At 39.0% G+C, this 13,803-nt stretch overlaps 1 protein-coding gene across 1 annotated transcript in view; it reads right to left on the minus strand.

Annotated features, from left to right (window-relative positions):
• Positions 1–925: 925 nt before the first annotated feature.
• The window catches only part of IQUB (IQ motif and ubiquitin domain containing), a 118,171-nt gene continuing 105,293 nt past the window's right edge, over positions 926–13,803 (minus strand). Inside the window, exons 12-13 of the mRNA XM_069087111.1 lie at positions 12,523–12,708; positions 926–3,733 (exon numbers count right to left, since the gene is read on the minus strand). Coding sequence (XP_068943212.1) covers positions 3,500–3,733; positions 12,523–12,708 — 420 coding nt within the window. The 3' untranslated portion in view covers positions 926–3,499. The remainder of the gene's footprint in view (positions 3,734–12,522; positions 12,709–13,803) is intronic.

The following is a 13,803-nucleotide window of genomic DNA, read 5'->3' on the forward strand; positions in this document are numbered from 1 at the left end:
GACAGGTTTCCTTCAGACTTGACACATGCTTTTCATCTTCCAACGCTCCATCTCTTGTAATCGGTGTGTGGGATGCTTGGCCTTCTTTTACTTGCACATAAAGGCAATGAGGCAGTCAAAGATGGTGGTTTTAAGAGGGAAGTCACCTGTTCTCACTCAGGTGCATGTGGTTGGTTTCTCATTTGTGATGTCTGATGTCAGAGGCAGGATAATGCTAGATATTAGCTGTGAGCAAAAAGATTATGAGCATGGGGGTAGGGGGAAGTTGTCAGAAAATGTCAGGAAGAGAGGATGTTAGACAAGATGAAGGGGGTAGCATTCTCAGTGACCATGGCAGTATCCATCTGTCAGTCCCAAAAGCTCAACATTTTTAGACTAGAAAAATCTCTCCCACCCCTATTCTCCACCCACATGGCCACAAGTCTAGTTCAGGACCTCGTTACCTCTCTCTTGGACCGCTGCAATAGTCTGCTAATGGGTCTCCCTACTGCCAATATATCCTCCACACAGCTGCCAAAACAATCTTCCTACAGTACAAAGGATCATGTGCTCTCCTCTGGCTCAAAACTTACAATGTTTTCTTTTTGCTTCTCAGGTAAAAACTATTCATCTTTCTACAATCTGGATCTAGCCTATCTTTCTAGGCTTATTTCAAATTCATTCTTTTTATGCACTCTTCATTCCAGACAAACTGGGCTACTAATGTCCCTAAACTTGACGTTCTCTCACCTCTAAGTATTTGATTTATGTCGTCATCTGGAATGCACTCTGTCCACATCTGAGAATTTTCTCTCTTTCAAGGTTCAGTGCAGATGGAACTGCCTCCAGGAATCCTTCCCTGATTCACCCCACCTCCACCAAAGATAACACAAAAAATCGCCCCTGGCCTCAAAGAACCTTAATTCCACTGAGGGAGAAACAACATGTGAGGAGAAAAGTACATGAAAAATAATGCAATATTTAGAAGCGACACTAGCAAACCGAATTGCCAAGGGGGTGATGAACAAAATGGTGAATTATTTTGAAACAATGTCATACATTGTCCGAAAAAGAAGACTTAGGGGAACATGGACATTGTTCTTAAAAAAGATGGTGGGTTGTCATGTGGTTGATGACTGGTTCTGATTGGCTCTAGATGGCAGAATTAAGATCAATAAACAGAAATTACAAAGATACAGATTTCAACTCGGTATTGTGAATTAACCAATACCATCACAATCTTAGAAGAATAAAAACTGCAGCAGCCCCAAAGGACAATCAAAAAATAAATAATAGGTGTGGCTGCAGCATATTACCAATGATGACTTCAGGGAAAAAGTGGTATTCAAGACCCCATCAAGCATATGAATCACCAAAAAAGAAGGCAACTTGGTCACAGTGAGAGACAATACAGATAGAAGAGTTCAAGTATTGTACTACTCTCCAAAAAATATTAAAAGAAAAGCCTCCAAAATGGTGATTTAAGGACATAGATGGGAATCACACAGGATCAAATGTCAAAAATAAAAACTCTGCTATGATCTAGTCCAATGTACACCTGAACAAGAAATCTATCTTCAAAACCTCTGATAAGCTGACATCTAAACTCTACTTAAACATCTCAGACAACAGAGAACCCACTACCTACTGGGACAGCCACTCCGTCTGAGACACCTGTAACTGCTAAGAGTCACTAAACTATCACTATTTGGATATCTGAGTGTTATATATTACTTGAAAGTCACTAGTCTGGTTGAATGCAAAAAAGGTTACTGGCTACCTCATAATATTAGTAACACCAAGGAAACGTATACTTTACCTTATGTGATATAAATGTTTTCCTGAACTATGTGCAAATATATGAGCAAAATTTTAGAAGTGTATTTTTATACATCAAATCAACTTTTTAAAAAAAACTGTGAGAAATACATAAAGTAAACCTTTTGTTTAATCTTTCAAAAGCAAATAAGGATGCATGATTTCATCTAGATCGTAAAATCACAAGTTTTTTATATTAAAGTATTGTTTGTAACAGGAAGAACGTCTCTAGGGGTTTTCAGATAGGCCATGTCAACACACATGGCAGAACAGTTTTATGAACTTTTGCTCAAACTACTCAACTCGGTCTTCCTACTTCAAATAAGGAGGTTAAGTGTACTGTAGCGAGAGATGTGCCCAGTCAACTGTGCTGCAAATTCCAGGTGAAACCACAGCCTACTTAGATGCATGGTGCCATCACCGTCACTCGTCCCTGGTGTCCCTATAGTGCCACACAGCAGAGAGTTGTGAAAAAATATGCTCTCTGTTCTCCAACAGTTTATAGTGATGGTGACAACTCTAACAAAAGTGCATTATATCAGATGTTTTAAGGCAGCATGTTATTGTTTCACTTGTCTTACTGCTTTGCAGGTCATTTAGCTAGTATGGGATAGGAAAGTGATTCTGAGAGGTGTTGGGCAGGTGGTGAACATGTTTTATTCCCACTGAGTCAGGAAGCCTCGACAATGACAGAGGACAGCTTCAGGACATTTCTTGAGGAAGGAGGGCATTTAATAAGCAAGGAAAGGTTCTACTTCAAAATTCTCACAATAATCCTTATAGAAGAGCAGGAACAATAATTATATGTATTAGACAGATGAGAAAACTGAGAAATAGAAGATAAACTTGGCAAAGTCTCACAGTAAATAAGGGGAAGAATCAAAAAAAGAACTCACGTGTACTAGTGTCCAAAACCAAAATTCATTATGTCTAATGCAAATAAGCCAAGTCCTTTCATTCTACCTATGAAACACTTAACTATTTTAAGATGTCTGAAAAAAATGAATAAAAACATGATTGGGTATACAAGTCAGAGGCAATGTGGTAGAGTAGATAAAGGATTGGCCCTGGTGCCAGGATGATCTGGGTTCAAATCCTACTACAGATAATAGCTGTGTAGAGGTGAATACAGTGAATAGAGCACTGGCCCCGGAGTCAAGAGGACCTGAGTTCAAATCTGGCCTCAGACACTTAATACTCACTAGCCATGTGAGAAGTCACTTAACCCCAATTGCACTGCCTTCCCCTCTCCAAAAAAAAAAGAGATAATAGCTGTGTCACCAAGAACGAGTCAAATTCAGAGCCTCAGTTTCCTCAGCTGTAAAACAAGGATAGCATTGCCAGTAGTACCTAGCTCACAAAAATTTCATGAGGCTCAGATGAGATCATTTATAATGTACATAAAGCACTCTGAAAAATTTTTAAAGGATTGTATAAATATCAGTTTTCAAATAATGAGACAGGCACATTTTCTTTTTACTTCAAAACACTGCATGTGGTTACAAAAGTGTTCTCTGATTTTAAACTAATAGACCAACATTAAAACATTTGATGTAAGGATGTTTTGTTTTCATAAAACTTACCCCACTCCTCAAAATAAGTAATTAAGAAATGCCACAAAAAGGCACAAACCCTGTCTTTTACTTGCATTATAATTAGGCTACTCGATTAGTCACAGAAGAAAACACTAATGTGGAAGGCATTATGCCTTTGTTTCCTTGAGTATAGGCATGGGCATTACAGACATTACTGTTTCCTTATCTTTTTCCTCCTCTGTTGGGCTACTTTCTTTCTCCTTTGTTTCATTACTTTCTTCCTCCTCCTCTGCTTCATCCTCATGATGCAAAAATGCAGCCATCATTGGAATCTGAGAAAAATAGTTCTTAGCTAGAATGTGCTTGTGCTTGATCCTGTGAATAAACACTGGTTCATATCCCTGAAAGAGAAGAAAACCCATATTCTGTTAATTGTCACAGCTGGGTTTGTTTTCATGTGGATGACCAGTAAAAACTCCTTTTCTACTCTGTGTCTCACTACCTTTCTTGTTCAATCTCCGCATAAGTGATAGAGGCAAACCTGACTTTATGTCAATGTAATAATTAGGTACATCAAGCTCTGAGGGCTCCAAACTCAAATGGGGGAAAGGGGAGACCACTAAATCATACAGAAAGATCTCTGCAAGCCAGGCCCTGTATTGACTTAGAAAACTACATATTAATTAACGTTATGTTTCACTGTATTTTTATTTTGCTAAATATGTCCCAATTACATTTTAATCTGGTTCTGGCTGGCACTGGGGAGTGTTGCTGAAACATATTTGATACCTCTATTCTGGGTAGAGTACATTTAGTGTTGTGGGGCTAGAGATAAGCAATCTGAAAAGTTCTACAAAGGACTAATTAACCTGCAAGAAGGGAATTTACATACTGGGTGAATTTGTCTAGACTCAGGGATGGGGAACCTGCAGCCTCGAGGCCACATGTGGCCCTCTTGGTCCTCAAGTGTAGCCCTTTGAACAAATTCAAACGTCATAGAACAAGTTTCGATTCAGTCAAACGGCCGCACTTGAGGACCACGAGGGTCACATGTGGCCGCGAGACTGTAGGTTGTCCACTCCTGGAGCTGGTTAGCTATGTGAAGAAGAGACAAAAATATAGAGTAATAAGGGGAAAGGGAGAGTTTCTAACATTGGACCAGAAATCAAGAGACTCAGATTCTAGCCCTACTTCTTCCATGAGTTACATGATCTTGAATAAGTCATAACAAACTTCCAAGAGCTTAATTTCATGGTTTTTTGTAAATGGATGATCTCTGAAGGATCTTCCAAGCTCTATAATTCCATAAATTAAAAGAACAGTCTCTCAGACTTGTGCTACCTTCAAATCTAGCCTCTTTATCACCTCCTTGTGTTGTACCCAGAAAACACGAGCAAGACCCAAGTAACAATTTAGAATTGGTCCCTTTATTATACGCCATGTTGGCTGATCAGGCCATATCAGGAGGGCTGACGAGGTACCACCGCACCATCCCAGGTCATACAGCAGCGATCTCAGATAAAACCTCAGCTTTTAAAGGGAGGCCATGCTGCCAACGGTTAGGTATTATGTAAGCAAGAACTCGCAGAGGCCAAAAACAGTGATTGGTCAGTACACACCTTGAAATGCCCGCCTGCGCCAAGTCTCCATGACCCAGAAGCCCCAACCACCTCTGTGCAGGTGAGCTGACTGGGAAAGGGCGGAGATTCAGTGGGGGAGGGTGGAACCAGTCTGCTCATTTCCCTGGGGTTGGGGAATGGGAAAACCAGGCACAACACTTGCCTTGCCTTTACTTCTGCATCACATCTAATTCATGAATATTTCTGTCTTTGTTGCAGCTCTTATTTTTTTTTATTCTCATCCTCATATTTCACAATTCATCCATTGTCACCATGGTTTCCACTTAAATCCTGTATCCTGAACTGCTCAACTAAATAGTGATGACAAGGATGTGCTTGCCTCTACATACTCTTTTCTTTCTTTTCTTTTTTTTTTTTTTGCTTTTTGGAGGGCAGTTGAGGTTAAGTGATTTGCCCAAGGTCACACGGCTAGTTTTTGTGTTAAGTGTCTGAGGATGGATTTAAACTCAGGTCCTCCTGACTCCAGGGCTGGTGATCTATTCACTGTGCCACCTAGCCAACCCCCCCATACTCTTTTCTTGAGGGTTTTTTTTTGTCAGTCAATAAATAGTTATTAAGAACCTACTATGTGCTAAGCATTGTGCTAAATACTGCGGAAAGAGAGACACAGAGAGAGAGATAGAGAGAGAGGGAGAGAAGGGGGGGAGAAAGGGAGGGAGGGAGGAATAGTCTTTGCCCTCAAGGAACTTACAATCTAATAGGGGAAGACAATACATAAAAGGCTAAAAAGTGTGTGTGTGTGGGGGGGGAAGTCAGGTACCCAGATGCAGTGGCATGGGGAAGAAGACAGAGAAGTACAAGGGTAGTATAACCAGGTAAGAAATGAGACATCTGAGCTAAGCTTCTCCTTAAATGGAGATTTTGGAGTTCATGACTCCACCCTCTAAACAGAGGGGCAAAGGGTAGTGATGAGAAAGAATGGCAAGGGTGATGAAAGCTTCCAGGAGAAAAAGAAAGAAAGAAAGAAAGAAAGGAAGAAAGAAAGAAAGAAAGAAAGAAAGAAAGAAAGAAAGAAAGAAAGAAAGAAAGAAAGAAAGAAAGAAAGAAAGAAAGAAAGAAAGAAAGAAAGAAAGAAAGAAAGAAAGAAAGAAAGAAAGAGAAGGAAAGAAAGAAAGAGAGAAAGAAAGAGGAAGGAAGGAAGTGACTAATATGAATGTGCCCTTTTAAAATTTGCAAAGTACATTACAACTATTATGTCATTTAAACCTCACAATAACCCTGTGAGGTGGGTGCTATGAGTTATTATTATCCTCATTCAACTAATGAAGAGACTAAGGAAGAAAGAAGTTAAATAACTTACCTACCTCCTAAGAAGCAAGAGTTTAACCAAAGTCTTCCTGCTACTATTATTAACCAATCAATAAGTGTTTACTAAGTGCCTATGATGTGCCCTGTGCTGTACTAAGGCACTAGAGATACAAAAACAACAAATGAAACAATCTCTACTTGCAGGGAGTTTATATTCTAAAAGGTGAAGCCAACAAGGCTTATCTAAATGTATATGGAATATATGTGTGTGTATAGATAGACAGACAGACACAGCTAAATGTGTGTGTATAATATATATATATATATATATATATATATATATATGTATGTATTCTGATGCCAGGAATTCCTTATCAGCCCATTCTTCACAAAGCCAATTAATAAGGCAAACATAGATCTGATCATGTCCGTCTCCTTATCAAAAACATTCAGTGGCTCTCCCCTGCAAGATAAAAATGCAAATCCCTCAAGTCTGACATTTAAATTGGTCAGTCATTTTTCAGTCGTATCCGACTTTGTGACGCCCCCCACTGGGGTCTTCTTGGCACAGCTACTGGGGCATATAAATACTGGTTGTTATGACTTTATACTTTTCAAAGTGCTTTCCTGTGTTGCCAGAAGAAGAGCAGCATAGGTGTCATACTCCTCTTTCTACAAAAGTGAGAAGGGAATCCCAAAGAGGTTCAATAATATGCCCAAGGTCACACATTTCATTGAGAGAGAACAGGAACCCCAGCCCTCTACTAGGCACCCAAGGTTTTCAACAGAAAGTATATCAAAAGTCAGTAGATAAGCAGGATATACTGACTGAGAAAATCAACTGTAGTATAAGAATGTGATGGAATACTATTTTGCTGTAAGAAATGAGGAAATAGATGATTTCAAAGAGACATGGAAAGACTTACATGAACTTATGTGGAGTGAAGTAAGGAGAAAATTTATATACTATAACATCAATATTATAAAAAATAACAATTTTGAGTAAAAATAGCTAGAATTTATGTAATGCTTTAAAGTTGGCAAAGCACTTTACAAATATTATTTCATTTTATCCTCACAACAACCCTAGGAGGTAGGAACTATTAATATTCCCAATTTACAGATGGGGAAATGGAGGCAGACAGAGGTTAAGTGACTTGCAGAGAATCACAGTGCCTAAGGGCATATTTGAGCTCAAATCTTCCTGACTCTGACCCAGCATTCTATCCACAGCATCACTTTAATAAATTGATAAAGAAATGAAGAAGGAAATGAGCAGAATCAGAAAAACAATTTCCATAATAACAACACTATGAAGACAAACAACTTTGAAAACTGTAAGAACCAAGATCAATACAATGACCGTCCATGATTCTAAAGAACCAATGATGCCATCTACTTCCTTATAAAGAGGTGCTGTATTAAGAGTACAGAATTTTATATATGTGTGCAGACATATATATATAGATACACATATATTCCGTATAAAAAATATGCATAATTGATATACACATATGTATGGATATCTATGTCTATACATCTATATATCATATACAGACAATGAGGAAATCAGTTTTGCTTGACTATGTATATGATACTAGAAATTTTTTTTCTTTTCTTTTCATTCTTTTTAATGAAATGGCAGTGGCAGGGAGAAAAAAACAGATTTCTGTTCAAGTAAAAAAAATAACCCACTTAAAAATGGAAAGCTTAGGAATGCTACAGACATGGAATGTTGAATGAACTTTCAGATACCATCATTTTTTTGTTAGTTTTTGCTTAATTATTTTCTTTTGTTATAAGTAAGTTCTTATGGAATGGGAATAATCTGGAGATTACATGTTATATAAAAACAATATACTTCAATAGAACTTTAAAAATATATAAAAATCAAGATAGAAAAACTTAATCTTAATACCACCTAGGTAGGACTTCAAGTATATCAAGTAGGTAACCAATATGCATTAGTTGCCTGGGAACTTGACAATAGCAAAGGAATTTGGCCATTAGACCACAGTAAGAAGAAATGGATCTGGCTGGGTGCTAAGTGGCACAAATGGCTTCTGTAGAGAGCTGCAGTGGAGGGTAAAGAAGCCTAAGATTTCCCACAATGGGGTTTTCTAAACCCAAAGGCAAAAGCATATATTAATAGAACAAGTATCAGGGAGAAAAAAGTATTTAACCTTTTCAGGGGGAAATGATGAAGCTGTACCTATTTGTGCTAGAAGGCACTGGACATCCCATTAAAATGAACAAATGAGATGGACTTTGAACAAGTTAATTCACTTCCTTGGGGAGTATACTAAATTGGGGGGGGGGGGAAGTGAGAACAGGAATATCAGTGACACCAAACAGAGATTGGAACTAGAACTTCGATTTTCTATCTCCCCCTAGCCCCAACCCACCTCAGTCTTCAATGTTTTTTTTTTTCTATGTAAAAAAAATTCATAAAGCAGGAGTCTTTCTGTATGTATTTCTCTATCTCCTTATCAGGATTATAGACCCTCATTCAATGTTAGTTTAGTTTCTGAAAAAGAACATGGTTATTTTTCCTAAATTTTGAGTGGGTAAATACAGCCTGTAAATTAAGAGAAGCCTGGAAATACTTAAACCTGCAACACAAAGATAAACTGAGAAGACTCTTTCTTGTTCCTTGCCTAAATTGAATATAAAAGCTTACATCACAGTGGCCTCAAACCATAATTATAGGAAATATTTTGAGTCAGCCTGGTTTGGAGCCTCAGCTTGACTTAGAGAAATCCAATCATATTGGCATCCTGAAATTAGAAATGCATACAAATAGAACATTTAATTTGATACGGCAGTAATTAGATTAAATACTCAAAGGGAGCTGTGCGGATTAATTGGAGAAGCACTGGAATCTCAGCGCTGGGAATGGGGTTCACTCTAGCTCACTGTCCTAAATGAGAAGACGCTGATAGTCTTGGCTACATTTCTGGTGATTAAATGTTTATGAGGCAACCTGGCTTATCAAATATAATATATAACACTACTGTAATCTTTATTACGTTCCCTGCGGAGAATACAGTAGCACAGTGCAGTGGAGAAAGTCACAGCCCTAGAACTGCAAAATCTGCTGGGAGACATGGCTTGAGCATTATCATAGCTGTGCCACTCTGGGGTCCATGCACGCAGTCTCCATATTCGTTTCACAGAGCATGCCCTACCATTCCCCTCTAGGGGTGGTAAGGAACAGTGAGGTGATTTGTGTGATGGGGTGGGGAACCTGTGGCTTTGAGGTCACATGTGGCCCTCTAGGTCCTCAAGTACAGCTCTTTGACTGAATCCAGACTTCAAAGAACAAAGTGTGCCCTTGAGGCTGCAGGTTCCCCAGTCCTGTATGTGAACATTCTTTTAATCCTAAAAGGATGTGGATAGGACCTGGATCCGTTTCCCTTTTCTATCAATGTACCTCAGTACCTTCTCTCAAACTCAGAGCCAACTTAAGGCATTGCCTACAGGGAGGATGAGGCCATGTGTGTGTCAAAACCAGGGTGTCCTGGCTTCAAGGCCAGCTTTCTGCCCATTATGTCACAATTCCTCACAGGATGTCAGAGCTAGAAATAGCCTTAAAGCCCCTCCCTCACTTTATAGAGAACACTGAGTCTGTGAAGGGGAAAGGAATGTGGTCAAAGTCACCCAGTGAGTTACAGAAGGGACAAGACATTGAGGCATTAACCCTCCTGCCTCTTAATAGTCTAGTGAAAATAAGTTGCAAATTCAATTTAACAAAAATATATTAACCACATCAGCATCCCCAACCCTACGCACATAGAGCAGACAAATAAGAAAATCTGTGCAAAATCTTGCAAAAAAGTACTATTTGAAGAGTATTTCCTTTATTTTCCCTCAGGTGGCACCTTTCATGAAATCACCAACAGCTGAGATTGAATCAATGGTGGGCAGAGAATGCATCTCAGCTGCTGAGTGGCCAAACTGCCTTCTGAATTAAATGCATGAATCCTCTCCGGTATGCTCTCATCTGGAGCCTTCAGGGAGAGAGTTCCCTTGGAAGTCAGCAGAGACGCCTCAAATCTGTTCATCAACATGTTCTACCAATTTCATCCCAGACTTCAAATTTGGAAACAATAAATGACATTTCATTTTTGCAATGCTTCTATCATGTAGAGTAGCAGGAAGCAAATGAATAATGGGGCCCTGAGCCTAGGTGACTATACTAAATCATATTCCAACACAATGATTGCCAGTTTAAGTGCAATGTGTCTCTGTAATATAACAAAACTTACAGCATTCTCCATTTTGGGGGACTCTTTCAATGACTAAAGCTCAGGAAAACAGATAAGGGTTCATATTTATAAACCTTTTTCTCATTTAGAGCATTCCCATTCTTAATACAATGAGAAGCGTCACAGGGGAGTAGTCATATTTCAATCAATTCTGGGATATTTTCATTTCTTTTTCCATAGTCTTCTGTGTAAATTTTGATATAAAACTTGAGTCTCAAGAGCCCTTTTTAAAGAGATTGCCCCCAAGGGTAAGAAGGCAATTTATCCTGCGGGACTGATTTAATCCTGGCTTTCTAAAACTACCAATCAGCATTGCCATTTGGGGACTCTTCAAATTTAGTTGTCTTAAGGAACTCTGGGTAAAGAAATGACAGAACTTCAGTCTGTGCTGGGTCTAAACCAGTGATCTGAGCTACTTCTACAGCCGTATTAGGCTTTTGGAGCCTTCCTAGGAGTCACTGTCCTAAAGAGATCTTGTAGACATGGAAAGAATGACATTTGCTGCTACAAGAGACTCAATGATCCATGCAGAGACAAAGTAGATTCAGAAAACATTTTTATACAACCAAAATATCTAACATGTGTGTAAAGCTTTATTGTACATCCCAGGCTTATTATCCTTTGTTCCCCTTCCCACACACTACATTCCAACTGTGTTCCTCATTTAGGATGCTCCATCTCCCATCTCTGTGCCTTTGCAAGGGCTATGCCCCCCTCCTGGAATGCCTCCTTCCTCCTCCCCTTAGAATGCCTAGTTTCCTTCAAAGTTTAGCTCAGGTTCCACCTCCCTACAGGAGGCCTTTCCTGACCCAGCTGCTGAGTCCCCTCCTCAAAACCACCTGGTGTTCATTTTGTACATACTTACAAACAGAAATGTCATTCCCCAGAAAGAAGGGCAACTCCTCAAGCTCAGGGGCTGTTTAATTTTTTATCTTCCTATACCCATAGCTTAGTACACAGTACCTGGCCCATGGTAGGTGACTGATATGTGCTTGATGTGTAAACTGTTATCATTTAAACACTTATTCTCAATATTTAGAACTAGACATAGGAAAATGTTGACTATCCAACATTATAGACTTGTATTTTTGCAGATCTTATATGTAAGATATATATGGAGGTGAGTGGGGTTATATATGTTGTATATTAATCATTAGAAAATGAAACGTCAGAAAAGAGAAGACAACACAGTCCAGAGGAAAGAACACTAGTTTGAGAGTCAGGGGACCTGGGTTCAAATCCTACCTACCTGGTTTCAAATGACTGCCTGTGTAACCTTAGGCAAGTCACCCTCCCTGGGCCTCAGTAAAATGAAAGGATGGCTCCTCACGTCTGCTCGGATTCTAGATCAATGAGGCTACAGTCTTCTACCTGCTTTCAACACCTATGAACTAGTAGCCCTTCATGACTTTGAAAGTTTTTTCCTATTCATTATCATATTCTCACAGCAGCAGTACAGAGGCAGATATTATTCCCAAACTGCTGATGAACATAAGTACAGAGAGATTGTGCCACAGAGGAAATCGGAGGCAGAGGCAGTCATGTGTATTGGAGCCATCCCTCACTCTGTACTCAAGCTAAACGATATTACTCCCTTCCCCACACATGGCCCTCCATCTCAGCCCAGAATGGTTGGCTTGCCACCGCCTCACACAATCTCTCTTCTTTCAAGACTGACTTGGGGACCACTTTCTACTGAAAGACTTTCCTCATCCCCACAATTGCTTAGTGCCCTACCTCCTTAATCCCACAGTATCAACGACTTCCTATAGGGATGGTTTTTCTCTTCATATTTATTCTATATGTACTTACATATGAATTTGTCTCCCCCAATGTAATCAAAGTTCCTTGAAAGTAAATAATTGTTTCATTTTCTGCATTTGCTTTGTAAGTGCTTGTTGATTCACTGGTTAATTGTCTTTAAACACAGCTACCCATAAAGATTCAGGAATATGCATTTGGGAAGCAATTCATTTTAACTTTATTAAGATTATTAAGACAATTGCCCCCAAACTGCCCTTCCATCTTTCCTACCTCCTCAAGGTTCTTCATCCTGAGATGAGCATTTGCTTCATCGTTGGTCAGGAGAATACAGTTCCAAGGGGCCCATTCCTGTGTTTTGTTCCATCTGACAATGACCAAATCATAGAGATCATTCCAAGCGCTGAGGATTGACTGGGAAGCCCAAATGTTCTCAATCAGGTACTGGAGATCTTGCAACTAGGAATAAAAGCAAATCTGAGAATGAATGGTTAGGCTTAAGTCTGATGACAAAATTGTTCTAGCTTTTATGTTACATAAAACATGGTTTGATTTTTATTTTTTAGCATATTAAAAATATATATATATATATCACTTAGAAGAGCTGTCCTATGTTATAAAGTCCCTTGTTTTGAATGAGAATTATTGCTCATTCTATCCCTACAAGTCTTGTTTGTTCAGGGTTACCTTTTAACTAGGGCAAGTGATTATTTCTGCCGGAAGATTAATGTAAAAACAACAATAATAACTTCCATTAACTTAGTTCTTCAAGATATACAACAAAGTGCTTTACATATTCATGGGAGCCTAGAAACAACCCTGGGACTCATCTGTACTACAGGTATTTTTTATTATCCCCACTTTACAGATGAGGAAACTGAGTCTCCTTAAACTGAGAGTTTAAGTAGCTTGCCCAGGCTCACAAAGCTAATAAGTATCCAGGCTGGGATATGAACCCAAGTCTCAAGTTCAAGTCCAGCACCCTTCCCACTATACCATTCTAGAGTATATAAATGTAATCAGTTATTAGCTATAATATACCCTAAATTTGATTAGCACCTGATATTTTTCAAGCAGCCAGACAGTGCTGTGGATAGAGTGCCAGGCCTGGAGTCAGGAAGACTCATCTTCCAGATTTCAAATCTGGACTCACTAGCTCTGTGACCCTGGGCAAGTCACTTTACCTTGTTTGCCTCAGTTTCCTCATCTTTAAAATGTGCTGGAAAAGTAAATAGCAAACCACCCTAATATCTTTGCCAAGAAAACTCCATGAAGAGTCAGTCATGACTAAACGACAACAATCCAAAGGATAGATACTACTATTTCCAAATTGCAGATGAAAAAAAATTTTAAGTACAACATAGATTGTGACATGCCCAGGCTACAGAACCCAGGTGTCCTTATATTTCTATCATATTCTGTCTCACTGAATAACTCCTAGTGGTGAAAGGCCATGAGGTAGGACGATCATTCTGAGGCAACTGTATTAGGTAAACAGGTAGGTTAGTTTGAAAAATCTATAGCTAATAATTTTCTACTTATCTTTCATAATTT

The sequence above is a fragment of the Petaurus breviceps genome, unplaced genomic scaffold (genome assembly GCF_028583685.1).
Source record: "Petaurus breviceps papuanus isolate PSGF00001 unplaced genomic scaffold, PetGlider_PUasm1.0 181, whole genome shotgun sequence".
In the NCBI taxonomy this organism is placed as follows: domain Eukaryota; kingdom Metazoa; phylum Chordata; class Mammalia; order Diprotodontia; family Petauridae; genus Petaurus; species Petaurus breviceps.